Genomic DNA, 26,116 nt, shown 5'->3' with positions numbered 1-26,116 from the left:
GAAATTTGAATCCTGCAGTCCTAATTCCAAAAGGTTTTGGGACACTGTAAAGTCCATGGAGAATAAGAACACCTCCTCCCAGCTGCCCACTGCACTGAGACTAGGAAACACTGTCACCACTGATGAATCCACGATAATCGAGAATTTCAATAAGCATTTCTCTACGGCTGGCCATGCTTTCCACCTGGCTACCCAACCCCGGCCAATAGTTCTGCACCCCCTGCAGCAACTGGCCCAAGCCCCCGCATCTCCTTCACCCAAATCCAGACAGCTAATGTTCTGAAAGAGCTGCAAAATCTGGATCCCTACAAATCAGCTGGGCTAGACAATCTGGACTCTCTCTTCCTAAAATTATCCGCCGCCATTGTTGAAACCCCTATTACTAGTCTGTTCAACCTCTCTTTCATATCGTCTGAGATTCCTAAAGATTGAATAGCGGCCGCGGTCATCCCCCCTCTTCAAAGGGGGGAGACACTCTAGACCCAAACTGTTACAGACCTATATCCATCCTGCCCTGCCTTTCTAAAGTCTGTGAAAGCCATGTGAACAAACATATCACCCGACCATTTCGAATCCCACCGTACCTTCTCCACTATGCAATCTGGTTTCCGAGCTGGTCACGGGTGCACCTCAGCCACGCTCAAGGTCCTAAACGATATCATAACCGCCATCGATAAAAGACAGTACTGTGCAGCCGTCTTCATCGACCTGGCCAAGGCTTTCGACTCTGTCAATCACAGTATTATTATCAGCAGACTCAACAGCCTCGGTTTCTGTAATGACTGCCTCGCCTAATTCACTAACTACTTCTCAGATAGAGTTCAGTGTGTCAAATCGGACGGCCTGTTGTCCGGACCTCTGGCAGTCTCTATGGGATTGCCACAAGGTTAAATTCTCGGGCTGACTCTTTTCTCTGTATATATCAATGATGTCGCTCTTGCTGTAGGTGATTCTTTGATCCACCTCTATGCAGACAACACCATTCTGTATACATCTGGCCCTTCTTTGGATACTGTATTAACAAACCTCCAAACAAGCTTCAACGCCATACAACACTCCTTCCGTGGCCTCCAACTGCTCTTAAATGCTAGTAAAACTAAATCCATGCTCTTCAACCGATCGCTGCCCACACCCGCCTGCCTGACTAGCATCACTACTCTGGACGGTTCTGACTTAGAATATGTGGACAACTATAAATACCTAGGTGTCTGGCTAGACTGTAAACTCTCCTTCCAGACTCATATTAAGCATCTCCAATTCAAAGTTAAATCTAGAATTGGCTTCCTTTTTCGCAACAACGCCTCCTTCACTCATGCTGCCAAACATACCCTCGTAAAACTGACTATCCTACCGATCCTTGACTTCGGAGATGTCATTTACAAAATAGCCTCCAACACTCTACTCAGCAAATTGGATGCAGTCTATCACAGTGCCATCCGTTTTGTCACCAAAGCCCCATATACTACCCACCACTGCGACCTGTATGCTCTCGTTGGCTGGTCCTCGCTACGTATTCGTCGCCAAATCCACTGGCTCCAGGTCATCTATAAGTCTTTACTGGTAAAGCTCCACCTTATCTCAGCTCACTGGTCACCATAGCAACACCCACCCGTGACACGCGCTCCAGCAGGTATATTTCACTGGTCATCCCCAAAGCCAACATATCCTTTGGCAGCCTTTCGTTCCAGTTCTCTGCTGCCAATGATGGGAACGAACTGCAAAAATCACTGGTTGGAGACTTATATCTCCCTCACTAGCTTTAAGCACCAGCTGTCAGAGCAGCTTACCGATCACTGCAGCCGTACACAGCCCATCTGTAAATAGCCCATCCAACCAACTACCTACCTCATCCCCATATGTTTTTTGTTTTTCTGCTCTTTTGCACACCAGTATTTCTACTTGCACATCCTCATCTGCACATATATCACTCCAGTGTAAATTGCTAAATTGTAATTACTTCGCCCCTATTGGCCTATTTATTGCATTATCTCCTTACTTCATTTGCACACACTGTATAGAGATTTTTCTATTGTGTTATTGACTGTACGTTTGTTTATCCCATGTGTAACTCTGTGTTGTTGTTTGTGTCGCACTGCTTTGCTTTATCTTGGCCAGGTCGCAGTTGTAAATGAGAACTTGTTCTCAACTGGCCTACCAGGTTAAGTAAAGGTGAAATAAAATAAACAGAAATAAAAGAGCAGGTGTTCTTAATGTTTTGTATCGTCAGTGTCCTATCGTATGTTCCTTGTATTTATTGCCATGTGCTTAAACACAATTATTAAATAAAGCTGTAAACTTTATGGATGTTTTATGTTTCTCATTTCATTCATATTGTTGGTAAAGTTAGTCAAAGACTGAATTACATGTTGTGGTTAAAATGCCATTTTATTGATCTTGAGAAGTATTGAAAGTGGATGTTACAAACACTGAATTACATGAATCGATAAAAACATTTCATTTTCTAGATGATGTGTTGAGTATGCATGTTAACATGTCAGTGAACCAATCACTGGGTGCAGCCAATCAACATGTACTCGGATACAAAGTCTTGGAATTTTTTGCATGTAGCCTTGTTCTTTGATCCTTTGCACTTTTTCTCATTAGGCACTTGTTCAATCCAGGTATTTGATTCCAAAAGGTATTGCATCCTAAAAGTCAAACAGAGAAACGGTGAGACATTTACCAGGGAAGTCCAATTCTCACAGAGTAAGACCTTAGAGGTAAAAACATCTTCAGTTGTCTCATGACATCATAGCCAGAACTTACTGGCCATTAGAGTCGGTGGTGGAGCCATCTTTGCCCATGATGAGGTATTTCTTCCCTGTCTCTAGCTGTCCTTTACACTGGAGCCTCTTGGCGAACACTCGCACTTTGCTCTCCTCCAGCTTCACATCTCCGGCTGGCAGAAAGAGGGCACAGAGTTTCCATAGTTACCATGACCGTAGAAAGAAGTAAATGTACTATCTATGGTTACGTCTTCATGAACATTCTAGTTACAGACAGAGATCTCAAGTCAGGATTAGAATAATGGTATTATCACTTACTGGCTCGGAGTATCTGAGTCACATTAGTTGTGTAGAGTTCAAAGTTACTCTTCACAGACATACTGATGACTTGGACAATGAAACCTAAAACAACCAGATTTGAAACAAATTACTAGCTTCACCTTATTTGTCCCATACTGTAACTGTTAAATGATTGACCTGTGTCACACTCATAGCTAAATTGTCTACTGACCGTAATCCACAGTGGGGGAATAGCAAGCATGTTCAAAACGATCTTTCTTCTCTAGCTTCAGTGGTCCAAAAGTGTCCTTCTCTTTGTGGCAGGGCCCTAAAGAACCAATGGGACTTTCTTCAGTGTCATACAGACCCTAACCAATGAAACCAGAACCAATGGAATAGTCTCAAAATTGTAAAATCCCGCCTTTAAGGCCCTACAGGCAGGCTCAATCAAATTCTCCATTCTATTAGAACCCAGGTCTGGTGCCTTAACAGTGAGATAATACTTCAATAGGGTAACTGAGAGAATGTTGGCGATAGTAATAACAACTTACTCTCTGAACACTGGCACACATCCCCTGAACACAACGTTGAAACCATCTTGCTTCTTTTTGGTGCAGCATAGAAAGTAGTACACTTTCTGTCTGTGATTGTGTATGTATGTGTGTGTGAGAGAGAGAAAGAGAGAGGGAGGGAGGATAGAGAGAGAGAGGAGAGAGAGAGAGAGAGAGAGAGAGAGAGAGGGAGGGAGGGAGTGAGAGAGAGAGTGAGAGAGGTGTGTGTATGTTAGCAAAGACAGACAGACAGACAGACAGACAGACAGACAGACAGACAGACAGACAGACAGACAGACAGACAGACAGACAGACAGACAGACAGACAGACAGACAGACAGACAGACAGACAGACAGACAGACAGACAGGGAGGAAGACAGACAGGGAGACAGACAGGGAGACAGACAGACAGGGAGGAAGAGAGAGAGACAGTGACAGATGGAGAGAGATAGTCAAATTATGCATTCTTTTTTAGTGATGGCTAAAATATTCAGAAGACTATTTGACAAATACAAAAAATCAATCAAGGTAAAAAAAAAGTACAGAATAAATCTGAAAAGAAAGCCTTGCATACCTGGTTCATAGTAGTCATAGAATGTGGCCGGAGCAGGCTGCAGTAAACCTATAGCTACTGTCTGCACAGCCCTAAACGTTACACACTCCCTTTCCTCAATCTGGACAGAGACAGAAAAAATACCTTTGGGCTTTTCGATTTCACACTGTTCCACCGAGTTGCTTGTGTATTCGTGTCTGTGTGAGTCTCACCTCATTGAAGTACAACAGCACTTTGCCATGTGAGACCTCGTAGTGAGAGATGTATTGTTCATCACGGTTCTTTAGCTGTGGAGAGACAACAGTTAGAGAAAGAGGAAGAGAGGAAGAAATTATGGAGAGATGAAAAGGGGTAAAGGAGAGAGGAGGGAATGATGGAGGGATGAAAAGTGGGAAGAGAGAGAGGAAGGAATGATCGAGGGATGAAAAGTGGGAAGGGAGAGAGGAAGGAATGATCGAGGGATGAAAAGGGGGAAAGGAGAGAGGAAGGAATGATCGAGGGATGAAAAGGGGGAAAGGAGAGAGGAAGGAATGATGGGGGATATGAAGGGGGAAAGGAGAGAGGAAGGAATGATCGAGGGATGAAAAGAGGGGAAGGGAGAGAGGAAGATCAGGGGAGAGAGAGGAGGGGAGAGACTGACAAAACATTGATTACTAAAGAAAAGTAAAGGGAGGGGGTTGGTTACGTGTTTATATAGACTCTATATGATGATGATGAAGACTCACCTTGTCCAGGTCGTCTGTCTGTGCCTCAAAGCCACTGAGCAGTGTGATGTCGGCTATGGACATTCCTGTGAGGTTCCTGGTCAGACTATGACTAAAGAATACAAGTTAGTTAGCTTACTGAAAAACCACTGCCCTATCGCCTAGGTCGTCACAAAATATTCATCCCAGTCACAAATCTGCTTTTATTTGTATATTCATGACAGAATCAATTCCCTCTCTGTTTAACTGACCTCACACAGACCTCTCTGTTTAACTGACCTCACACAGACCTCTCTGTTTAACTGACCTCACACAGACCTCTCTGTTTAACTGACCTCACACAGACCTCTCTGTTTAACTGACCTCACACAGACCTCTCTGTTTAACTGACCTCACACAGACCTCTCTGTTTAACTGACCTCACACAGACCTCTCTGTTTAACTGACCTCACACAGACCTCTCTGTTTAACTGACCTCACACAGACCTCTCTGTTTAACTGACCTCACACAGACCTCTCTGTTTAACTGACCTCACACAGACCTCTCTGTTTAACTGACCTCACACAGACCTCTCTGTTTAACTGACCTCACACAGACCTCTCTGTTTAACTGACCTCACACAGACCTCTCTGTTTAACTGACCTCACACAGACCTCTCTGTTTAACTGACCTCACACAGACCTCTCTGTTTAACTGACCTCACACAGACCTCTCTGTTTAACTGACCTCACACAGACCTCTCTGTTTAACTGACCTCACACAGACCTCTCTGTTTAACTGACCTCACACAGACTTCGTATTCAACATCGTTTTCAGAATTCCGGCTTTGCTGAGTATCTCTTCTGTGCCTGCTGCGAGCATCGAACCACTCAATCGCTGATCGGGGGACATCCTCTTCCTCCCTTTTCTCTCCGTCTCCATAGTCACCCTCATAGTCGTTGTAGTCTTCAACAATCTGGGCTGATGAAACAAAGTGTTATCATAGTGTACTAGTGGAACTCAGTCACACACATCCTAACCTGTAGTAAAAGGAGCACTGAATCAGAGTAGTGTTGTACGCTCACCAGTGTACTCTACTTTCCCCTCTACTTTGACTGTGATTGACAGAAGGTTACAGTCGTCTGAGGTGTCCAGTAGATGGTAAGCCTTCGTAACCTGCCAGACAGATCAATATATTACCAGTTTGAATGAACATCAATAAATATTTTTGGATGATAAAGACGCTCACCTTCATCTTGGCTTTTCCCTGTCCCGTTAGCGTTACGTTAATGATAGGATTACCAATCAGTTTCTGGTTAAGTAGAGACAGAGATAAAGAGTTACGTGTGTGTGTGTGTGTGTGTGTGTGTGTGTGTGTGTGTGTGTGTGTGTGTGTGTGTGTGTGTGTGTGTGTGTGTGTGTGTGTGTGTGTGTGTTGGAGTGGGTGTACCTTCAGCTCTATTTCTACTTTCTCCCCCTTGTTGTCCAATGACAGCTTCTGAATGTCGTTCTTCCTTGGAGCAGTGAACTGTACTTCCACTTTTGTGATGGGAGGTTGGGGCCTGTTCAGTGCATACTCAGAGAGAGCCTCCAAAGCCACTATAGTATCCTAAAGACATTAAGATGAATGTATAGACTGGATACAAATTGAAGGTAGACATTTAACATGTTATTTCTACTAAATGGTGTAGAATGTAAAATGTCCATCGACTCTCAATGATTGGGACTATCACCCCTGGGTCACTGTATCAGTAGGATATCAGTATTGTTGGACTGAATATGAAGGCGGAAAACTAGCAAAACATGCTAACTAGGAACAAGGAAACAACATCCACTAGGAGGCAATGAAGCAGCCACATCATGTTTAGGCATTGTTTGGCTCTCCATCAGTACAGTATATCTCACCTGTGAGGACTTGAAGTCTGCTCCATCAGTACAGTATATCTCACCTGTGAGGACTTGAAGTCTCCTCCATCAGTACAGTATATCTCACCTGTGAGGACTTGAAGTCTCCTCCATCAGTACAGTATATCTCACCTGTGAGGACTTGAAGTCTCCTCCATCAGTACAGTATATCTCACCTGTGAGGACTTGAAGTCTCCTCCATCAGTACAGTATATCTCACCTGTGAGGACTTGAAGTCTGCTCCATCAGTACAGTATATCTCACCTGTGAGGACTTGAAGTCTCCTCCATCAGTACAGTATATCTCACCTATGAGGACTTGAACTCTGCTCCATCAGTACAGTATATCTCACCTGTGTGGACTTGAATCCTCCTCCATAGTTCTCCTGTGAAGTCAGCCAGCAGGCTGCAGAGTCTGCCCACTCTGTGTCCTTATGAGCCACTGCAGTTAACAGGGCGTAGGCTGTAGTCTCTACTGTTATGGCCTCTGTTGTCGGTACAAGACGTTTCTTTTCCTCATTCACCATGCCAGCGTTAGCATACCACCCATGGCAATGGTCTTTCCCTGTCAAGAGGAGTCAAAGAATATCAATGTCAGCAGAAATTCCCCATCAGCCCACACCATTCTGACCTATAACAGGAGTGTAATAGGACGATACCTTCAGTTGCCAGTCCTTTGAGTTTTTCCCAGGCAGGCACAGCCTGTGTCCGGTCAGACAGACAGACTGACAGACAGTAGGCTGTTATGGCGACAGCGTAGGGTCTCTGTAGCCCCTCAACACGTGAGAGCAGGTAGTCGGTGGCTTTGGAGATAATGGCTTTCTACACAAACACAAACACAGAGCAGCTAGCAGTTCTGGTTCAAAATAGAAGCATTTGATGTCTCTGTTTTTCTTCTTCTCCAGGATAGAGACGGCTGATTTAGACGGATGATTAAGGTTGAAGTCGGTTAATTGGTAACACAATAAAAAAGTACACTATACTAAACACTTATGAGTTAATAAGGAAATCTGTCCAGCTATCTTACCGTATCGCTACGCTCCTTGTTGTCTGTCAGGAAAGGGAGGGAGCGATTTAGAGCCACAGTTATGAAGGCAGTCATGGAGACATCTCCCTCTATCCCTCCAATGCCTCCCTAGAGAGAAAGAGACAACTTAACTAAACAGAGAAAGACAAAATACTCTGTTGAAATACAGGAGGGTTGCCAGTTCAATGCCTCCCTAGAGAGAAAGAGACAACCTAAAAAACTCTGTTGAAATACAGGAGGTTGCCAGTTCAATCCTCCCTAGAGAGAAAGAGACAACTAACTAACAGAGAAAGACAAAATACTCTGTTGAAATACAGGAGGGTTGCCAGTTCAATGCCTCCCTAGAGAGAAAGAGACAACTTAACTAAACAGAGAAAGACAAAATACTCTGTTGAAATACAGGAGGGTTGCCAGTTCAATGCCTCCCTAGAGAGAAAGAGACAACTTAACTAAACAGAGAAAGACAAAATACTCTGTTGAAATACAGGAGGGTTGCCAGTTCGAGTCCTGCGTCTGACTGAGTTGGCAACCGGAGGGTTGCTGGAATGAAATCCTAGATGCCTTTGCCTGCTGTTGTGCTTTTAAGCAAGGCACTTAACCCCCACACAACAACAGCTCCCCAGGCGTCCAGTGTGGAAGCTTCCCACACCTCTCCAAAACCTGTCTATGTTATGTGTGTCTTTCGGAGGAGTTGGGTTAAAAGCGGAAGTCAAATTCCGGTTGGACCTTGTGTGAAACTGACCAATAAAGTGATCTTCATGTTAAAACTAGTGTTTTGAATAATCCTTTACCTGCATTTCCCTGTGTATGACTGGGTTAGGGTCCGAGAATGATCCATCCTCCTTCTGTTTAACCAGGAGGTATCTGACTGAATCAATGATATGCTGCTCAGACACACCCTGTGCCCATCTCCCCTTCTCTCCACCGCCTGCATTCTCACGTTCTGCCACCAGAGACATCACTTTCACAACAAGGCCCGTCAGCCTAGAGAGGAAGGTTAACAAACACTGTGATAGGATCGGCCAGCTCCAGTCCTGGAGAGTTGCAGTGTTTACAGGCTTTTATTCCAGACAGACAGAAAACTACAGTAACACAAAAACAAGCAACGTAAAGAGAGATGTACTGACCAGTAACTGGTTGGATGGTGCGTCCAAGCTCCATATGATCCATCATCGTTTTTAAACGTCAGAATTCTCATATAGCCTGAGAGAGAGAGAGAGAGAGAGAGAGAGAGAGAGAGAGAGAGAGAGAGAGAGAGAGAGAGAGAGAGAGAGAGAGAGAGAGAGAGAGGGAGAAAGAGAGATTGTATTTTGTGTTTCTTACTATAAATGAAAATAAAGCATCTTCATTATAGTTCTCCCACACCTTGCTCTGTGAACTGGAGGGCCGTATCTCTGGTGCCAGGGGTCAGCTCATACCAGCGCTGGCTAAGGTCCAGATAGCGGAGGGCCAGGGCTGTGGGGGCCATACGTTTCATAGTCTGCTCTGCACATCCAGCAGGGGCATTGAGCAAGCTTGTAACCCCTTCGGGAGAGAGCAGGGTCCTGGAAGTGGACTGGCCAAACAGCTCCCCTGGGGAATGGATGAGAATGGATATTAAACTGACAATACTGTTGTGAAGAGAAATGATTGGAGGGTAAAATGAGTCAGACCTTCCATCTTGACGAAGATATTGGAGCTGGAGCCAGGGACTGTGTTGTCTGGTAACTTTCCATCAATCATGAAAGATTGGCCACTCTTCCCTGACAACAGAGAATGAGAGAACCTGGTTGGTGCTTTTTATGCCATAAACTATTACGTGAATAAAATGCTGTCATCATAGATATTCTGTTAGCAATCTCACCAATATTGCCACTCAGGTCAAGAAAATGAGTTTCCTCCACTCTCTTCTCTATTCCCTCCGTCTAAAATATGAGAAACTATTATATTGCATACATGCAGTAATGGATCTTCACATCATTTATTTTGTAGTAGTAATTTTTCCTGATATTTTTTGTATACTTACTCTAACATTCAGAATCTTTTCAATAGCATCACTGCCGTCCTCATTCTCTATGTCATAAAGGCGTATTTTGATGGGTATGGGGCCGGTTTCCATGGGTACTGCAGAGAAAGTGACGGCTTTGGAGGAGTGGGCCTCCACGGTGATGTTGACATAGGTTTTGATGGAACTGGAGCCTGGTGAACAGAGCTTGTCATTTCTCTCCATGTGGAGTGCAATCTGAGAAGGAGGAAGGTGGTCCATCAGCTGTATGGCATTTCATCTTTCTGTAAATGCTTCTGAAGTGTAAAACTGTAGTACTATAGAAAGTGATTTAACTCTACCTGTGCAGCCTGGTCCCAATAGTTGTAGACAACAGGAACAATAGACATTTCCTCAAATCTTTTGACTGAGTACGGCAGCCTCAGAGAGACAAAAATCTTCTTAAACACACGGAACTCATGTGGTTCTGCCACACAGATGCCTGCAGGAAGGACACACACAGTCCATTACTCTCCAGAATGTCACCACATGTTCCTTACTATCTAGGTACAGGAATATGAACCAATAGAGGAGGATGTTACCATGAGAAGCAGACAAGCTGACAGCCTGTATCTCCCAGGTGGTGATGGAATCAGGCAGAGCCACAGTATGACTAAGGGAGACAGAGAGAGAGTCAAATTCCAATAGTGTTTCAGACACATGGCGCCGATATACTGTGTGTCTAAATGTCGATTTCTCACCTTCCTTTGCCGTTTATATCCACCACTGCGAATGCAAAGCTTGGGGGGAAACTTCTGCGTATTTGCTGATTGGTTGTGTCAAAGAAGTCTTCGATGTCTGTGGCACTCGCAGCTGAGAGGAGAGAGTGCAGACTAATGGTGTCACAATAATATAACCTTTTAAGATCGTATTCTCATCGAATCCTTCTAAGTTATAACCAGTCAGATATTTTGTTTCAAAATTCCCATGTCTGTCTAAAGAATAGTGGTTGTTATCATTTTGTTACAATGTTATACATGTTAGAATGGTAATATCCCCAACAATCAAGTCATCCTCACTCCTGCCATGTCCTCTCTGGGCGTCATTTTGTTTCTTCTTTTCCCTCAGCTTCTCTCCCTCTATGCAGCAGTCCAGGAAGGCCTTGACACAGTCATGGTCCTTATTGGCTCGTGCCACTCTCTCGGCTCGCTGCTGACACGTCCTCAGCATGGGGATCAGGGAGAAGCCATGAGAACAACACTCCTGCAGCTTGGCGTCTGAGTAACTCGATTCTGGGAGTTGGAGATGGTGAGGTAGTGACAAAAGGTTTTAGTTCGTACCTGCCAGGACTGACAAACACTCTCTCCCACCACCTCAGCCAGCAGTTAGTGACAGTTAGAGTATAGTAACGTTGTAATACTTTTGGACATCATCTTCTGTTGGACGTTCAGGGAACGCCTCTGTCGTCTGAAGCCTGACTCACAGTTAAACCCTAAGACAAACACACGTACATTAGGGTGAAGACGATCAAATCAAAACATCAACATATAATATCAACATATTGTGGGAACATGTAGGTTTTGAGCAATTATGATGTCATTAATACTTTGTTGAAATGTACGTCTGAGTTGGTGTTTTTTTTATTTTATTCGTTTTTTTTCTTTATGTTGAAGGTTGGGCAGGTCCCAGCCAATGTCATGTCTAGTTTAGTGGATCCATGTCTGTGAAATGTTAAGTTGTCTACCTCCTAAAGGGATTTTAACCCTATACCAGAGAACATCATTCAGAAACGACGGACCAAAGAAGAAGTAGTGTAGACACTAGACAGCTGTTTTGTTTAATCACACTACATTCGTCATACCCTTCCTCATCTTAGATAGCACATGAGAGTTGGAGATGAATGACAAGCCAGCGTCGTTCAACACAGAGGCTATATCTGAGCCGCCACCGTATGAGCAACCAAGGTCATAGGACTGCATCGATGAGAATACCTGTGAACAGCACACAAAATATTCACACTATTAGTCAAAAACAGCCATTTGGTCTTTATTGCATAGAATATATTTATACCTGTACATTATAAGGAGTGAGTTTTAGAGGAAATAATGTGGAGGAGACAGTATGTATTATTATTCTTTAGTAAATAGTAGCTTGTATATGTGTATATACAGTACCAGTCAAAAGTTTGGACACACCTACTCATTCAAGGGTTTTCCTTTTCTATATTTCATATTTTATATTCTTCAAAGTAGCCACCCTTTGACTTGATGACAGCTTTGCACACTCTTGGCATTCTCTCAACCAGATTCATGAGGTAGTCACCTGGAATGTATTTCAATTAACAAGTGTGCCTTGTTAAAAGTTAATTTCTGGAATTTCTTTCCTTCTTAGTGCGTTTGAGACAATTAATTGTGTTGTGACAAGGTAGGGGTGGTATACAGAAGATAGTCCTATTTGGTAAAAGACCAAGTCCATATTATGGCAAGAACAGCTCAAATAAACCAAAAGAAATGACAGTCCATCATTACTTTAAGACATGAAGGTCAGTCAATGCGGAAAATTTCAATAACTTTGAAAGCTTCTTCAAGTGCAGTCGCAAAACCCATCAAGTGCTATGATGAAACTGGCTCTCATGAGGACCACTACAGGAAAGGAAGACCCAGAGTTGCCTCTGCTGCAGAGGATAAGTTCAGTAGAGTTAATTGCACCTCAGATTGCAGCCCAAATAAATGCTTCACAAAGTTCAAGTAAGAGACACATCTCAACATCAACTGTTCATAGGGGACTGCGTGAATCAGGCCTTCATGGTCAAATTGCTGCAAAGAAACCACTAATAAAGGACACCAATAAGAAGAAGAGACTTGCTTGGGGCAAGAAACACGAGCAATGGACATTAGACCGGATGTAAATCTGTCCTTTGGTTTGATGAGTCCATATTTGAGATTTTTGGTTCCAAACGCCGTGTTTTTGTGAGACGCAGAGTAGAATGATCTCCGCAAGTGTGGTTCCCACCGTGAAGCATGGAGGAGGTGTGATGCGGTGGGGGTGCTTTGCTGGTGACACTGTTGGTGATTTATTTAGAATTCAATGCATACTTAACCAGCATGGCTACCACAGCATTCTTCAAAGATACGCCATCCCATCTGGTTTGCGCTTAGTGGGACTATCATTTGTTTTTCAACAGGACAATGACCCAACACACCTCCAGGCTGTGTAAGGGCTATTTGTGATGGAGAGCATCAGGTGACCTGGCCTCCACAATCACTCCACCTCAACCCAGTTGAGGTGGTTTGGGATGAGTTGGACGGCAGAGTGAAGGAAAAGCAGCCAACAAGTGTCCAGTGTCATGACGTTGGCCTGCGGGTAAGGTTTATGACCCCCCATAAATACCTTTCTCCCTTCCCCACTCTCTCTGACCCTACTGAAGGACTTTTGAATAGCCTTTGTTAAATATAGAGAGTCTGGGAACATCAAACAAGTGGGGGGAAAGGAACCATATTTCGGTAATAGAACCAGTTGGAAATATACCAGGTACTTAATGAGTATGGATGTCAGTTCGGTTGTCATCTGAGACATTATGACTGATGACAGGACGACATAAACTGTACCTGGGAAAGTCTACACATTCTAGTTATCAGATTCACATGGAATTGTTGTGCAATTTAAATGTTTGATATTGAAACTGTTTGTTAGGAGATGAAATGTAAGTTTAGCTTCCAAATGAGAAAATTGGGTTTTCATAAGGAAAGAGCCCTGACCAATCAGTGGCCCGCCCCTGTGAAGAGACAGGAGTTATAAACAATGAAACACACCCTTCTCCCCTCGCCACTATATAAGTCAGTGACAAAATGTAACCAGCCGGCTCCGGGTACGTGAGGTCTGCAGCCTCTGCGTTAAAAGGACTCACATGTCAAGTACAGAACTAAGCCAACCTCAGCGTGAGCTTTGGTTGCTGTCACGATTCCCACCGACGGTGTCGCCCCCTCCTGCTCGGGTGGCGCTCGGCGGTCGTCGTCACCGGCCTATTAGCTGCCACCGATTCCCTTTTGCTTTTCCCTTTTTTTATTTTAGACACCTGTGGTCAATTAGCCATTAGAGGGGCTATTTAGTTTAGCTGGCCTGCTCCTTGTTGTGCGGGATTAATTGTTGTTATCGACTGTCTTGTTCGTGTCGGCTTGGCATTGTCGCACCTTGTATTTATTCCCCTGTGTTTGGGGACTTTGTTTTCTTCTTTCAAAGTGTTATTAAAAACACCACTCCCTGTGCTCGTTGTTTCCTGCGCCTCATTCCTACAAACACGACTACCAACGCCGTTACAGTTGCGAATGGTATGAACTCTTATTCACTACAGAAGTGATACTTCCTAGCCGTTGAGTTAGCAGCGGCCGCTGTAGACGTGGGCTAGGAAAGGACGGACGACGTATCCTGCCTAACACACAACGAAGATACTACAACGTATACAATTTACCACCACTGACATTCTTCCGAGGACAGGAAGATCTCTGTTGGCCAACACGGCCAGCATCTACAACCAACCTACCGAAGCGCAGCTCAGAGTAAATATTTATAGCATTTTCCTTTTCCAAATGGGCGGTAATTTAGAATGCATACAATAATGTATTTACGATGGCATACCTGCTTTCTCTGTTCCCCAGTCTTCCCACTCTTTCATTCAAGCCCAACCCTCTTTCTTTGTGTAACAAGCCGCCATGCCGGTTTACCCCACTAGGGCACATTCTCCTATCATTTCCTTGTAACCATATCTGTTTGTTATGCATTTCTGTGAATTACTTAAATTAGTAAATAAATGATTTTAAGACAATTGATGTATGGATGTCTCATAGTGAAGACTGGGTTCGTGCAGATAACCAACAATTTACGATGTTTGGAATGAGACTGACGAGGTAAAGAATACGTCATTAAATCAGAAGACTCATAGATCAGATATTATGATATCTGAAAGTTATATTAGGAAAATTATAACTTTGTAATCTGAATATTTTCCTTGGTGCCCCGACCTCCTAGTTAATTACAGTTACACGATTAATCAGTTTAATCGCGTAATAATAATTACAGAGAGTTATTTGATAAACATGTCTTCCGTTTTAATGATGCCAAAGACACGACACCAGCATATGTGGGAACTCCTTCAAGACTGTTGAAAAAGCATTCCTCATGAAGCTGGTTGAGAGAATTTTAAGAGTGTGCAAAGCTGTCATCAAGGCAAAATGGTGGCTACTTTGAAGAATCTAAAATCTAAAATATATTTTGATTTGTTTAACACTTTTTTGGTTACTACATGATTCCATATGTGTTTTTTCATAGTTTTGATGTCTTCACCTTTATTCTATCATTTGAAAATAGTAAAAATAAAGAACACCCTTGAATGAGTAGGTGTTCTAAAACTTTTGACTGGTACTGTATATTCACAAAAAAACATATTGGGGGATTAGAAATTATGCAGACAATTACATTGATGGAAGCTACAATCTTTCTGCAATATTAAAGCTGATCTACACCCCCCCAAAAAATAAAATAATAATAATAAAATAATAGTAGCTTGCCTGTTTGGGGGTGAGTTTGTTGTGGGCATTGAGAGCATAGATAGCCTTGTCCACAGCCAGCAAGGCAACTTTGGCCTTCTGACCATTTAAGTCTATCTCCAGCTTTGCCGTGTTTCCTGGTAGATATTCATATTTTGACTTTACCTAGAGCATATAAATATACATAGGAAAAGATTAGGATGATAACACCAAATACGTATCATTAGTAAATGACTCTGAACTGAATTGTAACTTATTAACAGTCAGCACAGATTAAACCCTTTATTTCTCTTTCTTTGTTTTGTGTTTCTAACAGGCTTTGGCCATATTGCTGTCTGATTCTCCAGAACTCTCTCTGTCAGTGCTGATGCTTATCTACTCCAGTCACTGTTTACTCACCTCCACTGTCCCCTCACAAACATCATTGACGTCTACCCACACAGAGTCAGTAATGATGTCACCTTTCTGATCATAGTAGTAGCCAATCAGACGGAAGGAGGGGGTCATATCAGACGTGATTGGAAGCTGAATCTTTGTTAAGTCCCCTGATTTGACAGAACCCTGATTTGTTAGCACTCCACGGCTGAAAACCTGACGATTAAAAACAGAAAAGTGATTGTTTTTCCTCTCAGTTATAGAACTTTTCCACCATGTCCTGTTCCTTGTGATATCAATTCAATTCAAGGGGCTTTATTGGCATGGGAAACATATGTTAACATTGCCAAAGCAAGTTAAGTAGATAATATACAAAAGTGAAATAAACAATAAAAATGAACAGTAAACATTACACTCACAGAAGTACAACTGGTTAAAGTACAAAATGGAAAATAAATAAGCATAAATATGGCATACTGTGGTATTTCACCAAGTAGATATGGGATGATGACACACTGTGGTATTTCACCCAGTAGATATGGGAGTTTATCAAAATCAGGTTTGTTTTTGAATTTTTTGTGGATCTGTGTAATCTGAGGGAAATATGTGTCTCTAATATGGTCATACATTGGGCATATATCTCTCACCATGTAGTAAATAAACCCATCCTCTGGTGGCCCATTGAAGACTTTGAATACAACGGAAAGGGATTGACCCGGCGTCAGAATCTTTTGGCTCACGCTCACGCTCAGATAGGTGTTGCCAGGAGACGATGCACATTTGACGTCTTTGGTTATTTTCTGGTCATCTACGGTCACCTAATGGAAACAGAGAGGGGAAAACATGGGATAAAAGAAGAGAGAACCAATCCAAAGTCTTTAGTTTCACATGATTTCTTCAGTGTTTTGTTCACAGCCTATTGCTGTATTGCTTGAAGCTACTGCTAGAAGCTATAGTTTTATTTGGACTATTTTGTTATTCTTACCTCCACAGTAATGTCACGATCAAGATTGGGAAGGTTAAAATCGTGCCACACTGCACCCTGCTGGTTAGTCTTTACAGTTTGGTCTCCATCCTGGAGTTCTGGCAGATGCATTCTCACTGGCTCTCCAACGGCTGGGGAACCATTTGGGAGACGGACCACCACCTAACAGATCACCGGACAAAACAATATACAGTTTATGATTTCACAGATAGACATTGTTCAATCTAACGTATCTCTGTCATCCAAATTGAGGCTTACCACTACAGTGAGAGGAACTCCAGGGATGTAGTGAGAGCGGGTACGGGACAGGTCTACAGTGTAACGCTGGGAAACAACAGGAAGAGACACCTCTGCTTCCTGTAGCTCACCACCTGGTGAAGGGATAAAGACAGTATAGTACCAATATCGTTTAGTTGTCTTGTACCTCCTGTATGACTACCACATTTCAAAAGTCTCTTTTTGTTCAAACTAAGAACAACAACTGATGCCTTACTGATGATATCAGTGACAGACACTGCCATGTAAAGCTGTGCGTTGCTCTGGACCATGTCTGAGAGGGTGATGTTGAGGTTGGATTTGAGTTGCTCGATGAGCTTGGATTGCTGGAGAACCGCCGACCCCTCTCCAGCTTGTATCTGAGAGAAAAAGGCAAGCGACAGGTTTTAGGTCAAAGCATAACTCAAGCTTTGCTTAAACCAAAATGTTGTAACTTTATGTAGAAATAGGTTGGCCGCCACTACAGTTGTCCTTGTCACGAATCCCACCGAAGGTGGCTCCCCTGCCTGCTCGGGCGGCGCTCGGCGGTCGTCGTCACCGGCCTACTAGCCGCCGCTGATCCCTTTTTCCTTTTCGTTTGGTATGTCTTATTGTTTGCACCTGTTCCTCATTTGGGTCTTTTGATTTTGGTTATTTAAGCCTGGGTAGCCCGCCCAGGTTTGTGCGGGATTATTTAGCGTCAGGTTGTGTTTTGTATTTGGATGTGCTGGCGATCTACAATTGTTATATTTTATGCATGCTGTGCGCCTGTTCTGGGCACTTTGCATTTTTCCACGCCGGTTGTGTTGGCGTCGTTCGTGTTGTGTTTTATTTAATAAAGACACAGTTCCTTACCTCTGCTCTCTGCGCCTGACTCCTACCACCACTCCTAACAACGATTGACAGTCCTTCAGAGCTCCCAGAGCTTTAGTCTTTGTGAGTCTTCTTCTCTGATTGAAGAGTACAGATATTTTGATTGAAATATGCCACATGTATCCGCTCACCGATCCAGTCAGCTCCAATCCTCTGATGAAGACAATCTTCCCTTTTTCACCATCCGGCCCCTGTGTTTCTTCCTTCAGTCCAAACCGGCAGTGGAAAGCTCCCTTTATACTCTCACCATAGGAGTACCTGAGGGGGAAATACAGTGAAGTCAGACCAACTGATAAAAATTACCGAGTTCTATAACATATTCATAGATTTGATAAACATTTAGAGGACTTGTACTTGGGTGAATGTCTCAATGAGAACCACATAGCCCGAACTAAAGTTACATTTGCGTGCTCAGTCCCCTCCTGTACTCCCTGTTCACTCATGACTGCACGGCCAGGCACGACTCCAACACCATCATTAGGTTGGCTGATGACACAACAGTGGTAGGCCTGATCACCGACAATGACAAGACAGCCTATAGGGAGGAGGTCAGAGACCTGGCCGTGTGGTGCAGGACAACAACCTCTCCCTCAATGTGATCAAGACAAAGGAGATGATTGTGGACTACAGGAAAAGGAGGACCGAGCACGTCCCCATTCTCAACGACGGGGCTGTAGTGGAGCAGGTTGAGAGTTTCAAGTTCCTTGATGTCCAAATCACCAACAAAATAACATGGTCCAAGCACACCAAGACAGTCGTGAAGAGGCCATGACAAAACCTATTCCCCCTCAGGAGACTGAAAAGATTTGTCATGGGTCCTCAGATCCTCAAAATGTTTTACAGCTGCACCATCGAGAGCATCCTGACGGGTTGCATCACTGCATGGTATGGCAACTGCTCGGCCTCCGACCGCAGGGCACTACAGAGGGTAGTGCGTACGGCCCAGTACATCACCGGGGCCAAGCTTCTTGCCATCCAGGACCTCTATACCAGGCGGTGTCCGAGGAAGGCCCTAAAAATTGTCAAAGACTCCAGCCTCCCTGTTCTCTCTGCTACCGCACGGCAAGCGGTACCGGAGCACCAAGTCTAGGTCCAAAAGGCTTCTAAACAGCTTCTACCCCCAAGCCAGAAGACACCTGAACATTTAATCAAATGGCTACCCTGAATGGCTACCAAGACCCCCCCCCCCCCCCCCCAACACTGCTGCTACTCTCTGTTATTATCTATGCATAGTCACTTTAATAACTCTACCTACGTGTACATATTACCTCAATTACCTTGACACCGGTGCCCCCACACATTCACTCTGTACCTTTACCCTCTGTATATAGCCCCGCTATTGTTATTTACTGCTGCTCTTTAATGATTTGTTATTCTTACTTATCTGTTACTTTTTTTGTTGGTATTTTCTTAAAACTGCATTGTTGGTTAAGGGCTTGTAAGTAAGCATTTCACTGTAAGGTCTACACATGTTGTATTCGGCGCAAGTGAGAAATAACATTTGATTTGATTGGACTTTTTTTCAGCACTTTATAAGGAGCTAGATGTTGTAGTGGGGAACAGTTGATATCAGGATTAAATCTTACTTGGCTGAGATCATGAAACAGTTGATATCAGGATTAAATCTTACTTGGCTAAAATTGTGAAGTTGAATAGCTCAGTGCTCAATAGAAAGTAGCTTTGCTCAGGTATGACAGTCACCTCAAAGCTCGGCAGCACTGAAACAAAAAAACATGTTCAGAACAACAAAACATTTCTTATCCTTTCACCATGTGTAAGAAAATGTATAAATAATAGCATGAATACAATTTAAGTAAAATTATTTTAAGAAAGATTGGCTTTAAACTTGAAATATTAAAATGGTCAATAGAGAGTACGTTGAGCAAAGGAGATAAAAAGAGAAAAAATTAACCAAATTTCTTGACTTGAAATTCTCGAGTAACAGCATTCTTTTCATCTCCTTGGTAATGAGCCACGATCCTCCACACACCCATTCTAAAATAAAAAGACACCTGGTATGATATTAAGTTGTCTTATTATAATGTATTTTTTAAGTAAATCATGTAATCAATTGATCAAAGAAGGATAGTTGCACAATATCAGTCAATTAATAGATGCTGACATTGAATAATTGTGGAATTTCTATAGCGCATAATATATGATTGTACTCTGAGACATCAGGGATATTAAAAGGGATATCTGTGAATATTCCATCCTCAGCTCTCTTAAGAGTCTTCATTATCCGGTTGCCCGCAGCATTCTACCAAGGAGATACAAATCAGTTACTATACAAATCAGTTACTATTTCACAACTCTTTCAAACATCAAAAAAAGCTTTTTGGCATCAAAGATCCCCACCACAATGATAAACATTTCAACACTTCATGAAATGAAATGTAACAACGGAATGTGGTCAGAAATTAAAAGTTTGTACTCACAAAAATAGAGATGTGAAAAACGTCATTATGGGGCCTCATTGAGTGGTTGAGGGTAAATATCCTGTATCTCACTGGTAAAAAAAAATCCTAATATAATATCTTAATTGTAAACCTTTGACCAATATTAAAGCTGTACTTGGGGATTTTGGCAGTGAGGCCCTTTATCTACTTCCCCAGAGTCAGGTGTCTATAGGTGTCTTAGCAGATACGCTAGTTAGCATTGGCTCGGGAAACTACCTCTAACTTCCTTCATACTGGACACAGACACATAAAAATGATATCCACAAGTTCATCTGACTCTGGGGGGGAAGTAGATAAAGGGGCCTCATTGCCAAAACCCCAAGTATCCCTTTAAGAATCGGGTTCTATTTCATGTAGACTGTAGAAGTACCTTGCTGTGTAGGGTTGTAGATAGGCTGGTCAGTCTGAATGAAGATGTAGCCTCTGTGTTGGGAGACTAGGACCCTCACCATCTTTCTGCCTTCGACCCCTTCCATCTCAGCCACCAGCAAAAGATGGGGAACATCCACAAAGGTGGGCAGCTTGTCCCTTTCTACCTGCAAGGTGGGAAAAACATTGAAATGATATCTCCTATTTGTTGTTTGTGGTGAAGTCTGTATGGTCATTCATTTTATCTAGGCAGGTCTCACTAAGTCATACCTCTAGTTCCACAGTTTGGATCTGTCCCTCCTCAGTACACACAGTGCTGCTCTTTTGAGACATCCGATGTGTAGTTTCCTCATGCTCCAGGAAGAGGGTAACACGTTTATTCAGGAGGGCTTTACCCAGCTGGACATAAACACGCTCCTTCACCCCCACATGGAACACATTGGGAGCTGAGATAAAGAACCTGAGCCAAGAGAAGGTAGCATTTAGAATACTGTATCTACCACCCAATACTTTTAACAGTCTAGAATGTAAAGTATAACTTTAAGGTCAGAGACAAAAAAACCTAAAGATGTTTTATGTTTGTCAAACACCAGTATATCAAAATGCTAAATGTGCAAGTCATTCAGAGGCATTGAAGTACTCAGATGAATCTGAGTTGAAACATTAGATTAGAATACAACTGGAATATAGACGTCTCGCACTGTAAAACATATTGGGCTAGTTCCACTTTAAAACATGTAGGCAACTATTTCCATCAGCTTTTGGAGGATTTCCATCATGAGGTATTTTTAGATATAATATACTTACATTTTAGTGTTTCTATTTAGTTACTTTCATTGATCGTGTTAAACAGTGTCAGTGTTAAACATGGCATTATGTATTTCATCGCTTGGCATCTTTATCCACTGTAACAGGAATTGTTGAGAGCAGAGCTTATTCCACTAGCACTAACTGGAGGTAAAGTAACAAGCATTGTAGATTTATGTATTTGCCTCTGTCAAGAGTGGCGCGCATGATCTTACTAATAGTGAGAATGGATGGTCACATCATTGAAGGTCAATTGGCCCTACGGTTTGGATATCCGTTCATCGTGGTCCATTACACCTCATAGCATAACAAAATGTTTGATACTAATGTAGAAATTGGATTTTTTCATTCTTCAAACGTGCATCCAACATTGTGTAAAAGTATCGTAAAGTAAAAAAAATAGAGCCACATGGCAAGTTGTTGGAAGAACTTAAAATTCTTTAGTTGAAAGGAAATATTATGATAATTGAGTAAGTTAAACACAATTTTCCTTGTAGTTGTTTTTACACACAAACAGTTGTTTAGATGCTGCATTTATCTATGCTGAATTCATTATTTTTTGGGGGGTGGGGTTTGGGGTTGATTGAACAAGTACTGTAAAGTACTAATTATATTCAAGTAAAGATGACAACTACGTTTTGTTAATATCAAAATAATTATATTTTCAAGAATAATTTACTAACCACCTGAATCATTTTTTACAGTGCATGTGACCATGCTAAAACATAAGTAAAAGTAAGTTAGAGTTAAAGCTACATGCACATACAGGACACAGGAATGCACTGATATTGCATGGTGAAATGTTTCATGAAGATATTGTTGAAATATTTACCTGTCCTGTCCATGTACAGACTCAGCAGCCAAGATGAAGAGCACCATAAGACAGACGGGAGAACCCATAGTTCCTGTTCACGGTCTTTCCTCCTGCTCTGTCCACAGACCCTATCTTCACAGTTTTATTCACTCAGTTTATATAGATCTCTCCCTTTTCTCTCTTTCTCAATCCCCATGTCAATCTCTTATGCCCCTCCCTTCCCCTCTCCCTCTGAGACAAAACCTATGTAATTTGTAGTCACTGCCTGATTAAGGCAGGATGCCACTTACTGTCAATCATCAATAACCAAGAAATTGTCACAACTTCATTGAAAAGACAACTGTTGTATAGTTCTCTTCAACTGGTTGGTTCAATATGGGCAAGAAAGGATTACAACTAAAACAAGAAAGTCCTCTTTGGGATATTATTATTCAAAAGACTCTTCACAGGATTAGATCTGGTGTTACAAACAGAGCAGTTTATTTAACTGTTTGGCTTAAGCGGTCAAAACCTGGGGAACGTTGGAGAGAGATTCTTCCATTTCACAATGAGAGTCTATGCTCCCATTGGTCAGTGCAATTGTGGTTTTCCCTGAGATCATGTGATTTCTAAGATTTCTGAGGCCTGTTCTAGTCAGTGCCAGCATAATACTATTCTCTGTGTTCTAGTCAGTGCATAATACTATTCTCTGTGTTCTAGTCAGTGCCAGCATAATACTATTCTCTGTGTTCTAGTCAGTGCATAATACTATTCTCTGTGTTCTAGTCAGTGTCAGCATAATACTATTCTCTGTGTTCTAGTCAGTGCATAATACTATTCTCTGTGTTCTAGTCAGTGCATAATACTATTCTCTGTGTTCTAGTCAGTGCCAGCATAATACTATTCTCTGTGTTCTAGTCAGTGCATAATACTATTCTCTGTGTTCTAGTCAGTGCCAGCATAATACTATTCTCTGTGTTCTAGTCAGTGCATAATACTATTATCTGTGTTCTAGTCAGTGCCAGCATAATACTATTCTCTGTGTTCTAGTCAGTGCCAGCATAATACTATTCTCTGTGTTCTAGTCAGTGCATAATACTATTCTCTGTGTTCTAGTCAGTGCCAGCATAATACTATTCTCTGTGTTCTAGTCAGTGCATAATACTATTCTCTGTGTTCTAGTCAGTGCCAGCATAATACTATTCTCTGTGTTCTAGTCAGTGCCAGCATAATACTATTCTCTGTGTTCTAGTCAGTGCATAATACTATTCTCTGTGTTCTAGTCAGTGCCAGCATAATACTATTCTCTGTGTTCTAGTCAGTGCATAATACTATTCTCTGTGTTCTAGTAAGTGTCAGCATAATACTATTCTCTGTGTTCTAGTCAGTGCCAACATAATACTATTCTCTGTGTTCTAGTCAGTGCCAGCATAATACTATTATCTGTGTTCTAGTCAGTGCCAGCATAATACTATTCTCTGTGTTCTAGTCAGTGTCAGCATAATACTATTCTCTGTGTTCTAGTCAGTGCATAATACTATTCTCTGTGTTCTAGTCAGTGTCAGCATAATACTATTCTCTGTGTTCTAGTCAGTGCATAATACTATTCTTTGTGTTCTAGTCAGTGCCAGCATAATACTATTCTCTGTGTTCTAGTCAGTGCCAGTATGGGTTTTGTTTTATATTCTCTTATTCAATTTCACAATACCTTACAATTTACATGAATCAAAAGCCAATCATATTAATTATATTGGTTAAGGCTATTTTGTTTGTATGGTACAGTATGTGTGTTCTTAGATTCCCGATACCATTACATTTAAAAACAAGTGTGTATCTGCTCTGGTTTGGTTATGTGATTCATCCAATGACAAACTCTGGAAACGTTCACTTGTCTGTTGCTGTTATCACACAAATGTCAGTCGGGTGAATGCCAAACTCCACTAGAATTCAGTCTGCCTAAAGTGTAAATATACCTTTGCCCTATAACTGTCAATATCACAGGTCTGTAATGGCTGCAATAACCGAGCAATATCAGTTGAGCAATGCATCTGTCTGTGCAACAAACAAAACCTGTTGACATTATCCTGTCCTAGGCAGTGGTGTATATTTTGAACCTTTATTTAACTAGGCAAGTCAGTGAAGAACAAATTCTTATTTTCAATGACAGCCTAGGAACAGTGGGTTAACTGCCTTTTTCAGAACGAAAGATTTTTACCTTGTCAGCTCGGAGATTTCATCTTGCAACCTTTCGGTTACTAGTCCAATGCTCTAACCACTAGGCTACCTGCCGCCCCATATAAAGTCACATAATAATTGAATTGGATAAAAGTGCAACCAGCATTACAAATCACTAATTTCTGGCCATACACAGACAAAAACTCTACCTCTAACATACTGTATATAAGAGAGTAAAAACTCTACCTCTAACATACTGTAAATAGGAGAGTAAAAACTACCATAAACATACTGTAAATAGGAGAGTAAAAACTACCATAAACACACTGTATATAGGAGAGTAAAAACTACCACTAACATACTGTATATAGGAGAGTAAAAACTCTACCTCTAACATACTGTATATAGGAGAGTAAAAACTCTACCTCTAACATACTGTATACAGTGAAGGAGAGTAACAACTCTACCACTAACATACTGTATATAGGAGAGTAAAAACTCTACTTCTAACATACTGTATATAGGAGAGTAAAAACTCTACCTCTAACATACTGTATATAGGAGAGTAAAAACTCTACCACTAACATACTGTATACAGTGAAGGAGAGTAAAAACTCTACCACTAACATACTGTATATAGGAGAGTAAAAACTCTACTTCTAACATACTGTATATAGGAGAGTAAAAACTCTACCACTAACATACTGTTTATAGGAGAGTAAAAACTCTACCACTAACATAATGTATATCGGAGAGTAAAAACTCTACCTCTAACATACTGTATACAGTGAAGAAGAGTAAAAACTCTACCACTAACATACTGTATATAGGAGAGTAAAAACTCTACCACTAACATACTGTATATAGGAGTGTAAAAACTCTACCACTAACATACTGTATATAGGAGTGTAAAAACTCTACCTCTAACATACTGTATATAGGAGTGTAAAAACTCTACCTCTAACATACTGTATATAGGAGAGTAAAATCTTCCACTATGTCACATCCTGACCAGCAGAGGGAGCAATTGGATTAGTTTTGGTCAGGATGTGGCAGGGTTTTTGTGTGTGAATGGTTGTGTTGGTGATTAGGACTCCCAATTGAAGGCAGGTGTGTTGAGTTGCCTTTGATTGGGAGTCCTATATAGGAGTGTGTGTTTTTCTTTGGGGTTGTGGGTAATTGTTTCTGTTCAGTGTGTTATGCTGTCAGTACTGTTGAGCTGTCGGTATTTTCTTGTTTTGTAGTGTTCCAGTGATCTTTTTTATTTTTTATTAAATGATGCTGAACACTAACTCTGCTGCATTTTGGTCCACTTCTTCTCTCCATGATGACAGTTGTGACACACTAACATACTGTATATAGGAGTGTAAAAACTCTACCTCTAACATACTGTATATAGGAGAGTAAAATCTTCCACTAACATACTGTATATAGGAGTGTAAACTCTACCTCTAACATACTGTATACAGTGAAGGAAAGTAAAAACTCTACCACTAACATACTGCATCCAGTGAAGGGGAAAAAAGGCCCATCCATGTACACTGTCTCCTCCCCTTTCATGCTTCGCCAGTAATTGAAATTCTGTTAACTGGTGTAATTTAGCTTTTACACCAAACATACCGTACTTATTTTGTATATAGTTTTTTTTCTCTCTCTTTTCGAGGCAGTTGAGAACCTGAGAGAGAGAGCTCTCTGTACTCACAGTAAGCCCCCCCCTCCACTACCCTTTACCACCCCCTGCCAACCCCACCACCTTTCCCAGCATCTCGGGTCAGGGTGGGGTAGCTAGCACAC

At 41.9% G+C, this 26,116-nt stretch overlaps 1 protein-coding gene across 1 annotated transcript; it reads right to left on the bottom strand.

The window, feature by feature from the left end:
- Positions 1 to 2,366: 2,366 nt before the first annotated feature.
- On the bottom strand, positions 2,367 to 22,445 carry LOC106573398 (complement C4). Its single transcript, XM_045719145.1, has 41 exons — positions 22,187 to 22,445; positions 20,818 to 21,007; positions 20,549 to 20,714; positions 20,158 to 20,228; positions 19,888 to 19,979; positions 19,632 to 19,714; positions 19,350 to 19,437; positions 17,851 to 17,977; positions 17,085 to 17,226; positions 16,850 to 16,962; positions 16,592 to 16,753; positions 16,254 to 16,424; positions 15,631 to 15,822; positions 15,253 to 15,396; positions 11,550 to 11,679; positions 11,109 to 11,180; positions 10,768 to 10,980; positions 10,450 to 10,561; positions 10,291 to 10,361; positions 10,051 to 10,190; positions 9,731 to 9,946; positions 9,569 to 9,629; positions 9,378 to 9,467; positions 9,091 to 9,297; positions 8,853 to 8,928; positions 8,517 to 8,709; positions 7,726 to 7,833; positions 7,358 to 7,520; positions 7,052 to 7,263; positions 6,245 to 6,403; positions 6,044 to 6,106; positions 5,880 to 5,970; positions 5,598 to 5,775; positions 4,836 to 4,926; positions 4,323 to 4,397; positions 4,132 to 4,231; positions 3,557 to 3,646; positions 3,238 to 3,333; positions 3,045 to 3,128; positions 2,767 to 2,899; positions 2,367 to 2,648 (listed from the first exon to the last, which is right to left on the bottom strand). Exons 1-41 carry the CDS (start codon positions 22,252 to 22,254, stop codon positions 2,507 to 2,509), a joined length of 5,175 nt encoding a protein of 1,724 aa, XP_045575101.1. The 5' UTR covers positions 22,255 to 22,445; the 3' UTR covers positions 2,367 to 2,506.
- Positions 22,446 to 26,116: the final 3,671 nt, after the last annotated feature.

The sequence above is a fragment of the Salmo salar genome, chromosome ssa05 (genome assembly GCF_905237065.1).
Source record: "Salmo salar chromosome ssa05, Ssal_v3.1, whole genome shotgun sequence".
NCBI classification, from domain to species: domain Eukaryota; kingdom Metazoa; phylum Chordata; class Actinopteri; order Salmoniformes; family Salmonidae; genus Salmo; species Salmo salar.
The sequence above is the reverse complement of the archived record's forward strand: the minus strand, read 5'-3'. Positions and strand labels throughout refer to the sequence as shown.

What these genes read in the sequence shown, in the direction of transcription:
- LOC106573398 (XM_045719145.1), bottom strand. Translation starts at nt 22,254, where the DNA reads ATGGGTTCTCCCGTCTGTCTTATGGTGCTCTTCATCTTGGCTGCTGAG. An exon ending in TCATACACAGGGAAATGCAG is followed by an intron (nt 7,834 to 8,516) that starts GTAAAGGATTAT and finishes CTTTCTCTCTAG; the next exon opens with GGAGGCATTGGAGGGATAGA. An exon ending in GACTCAGATACTCCGAGCCA is followed by an intron (nt 2,900 to 3,044) that starts GTAAGTGATAAT and finishes TCTTTCTGCCAG; the next exon opens with CCGGAGATGTGAAGCTGGAG.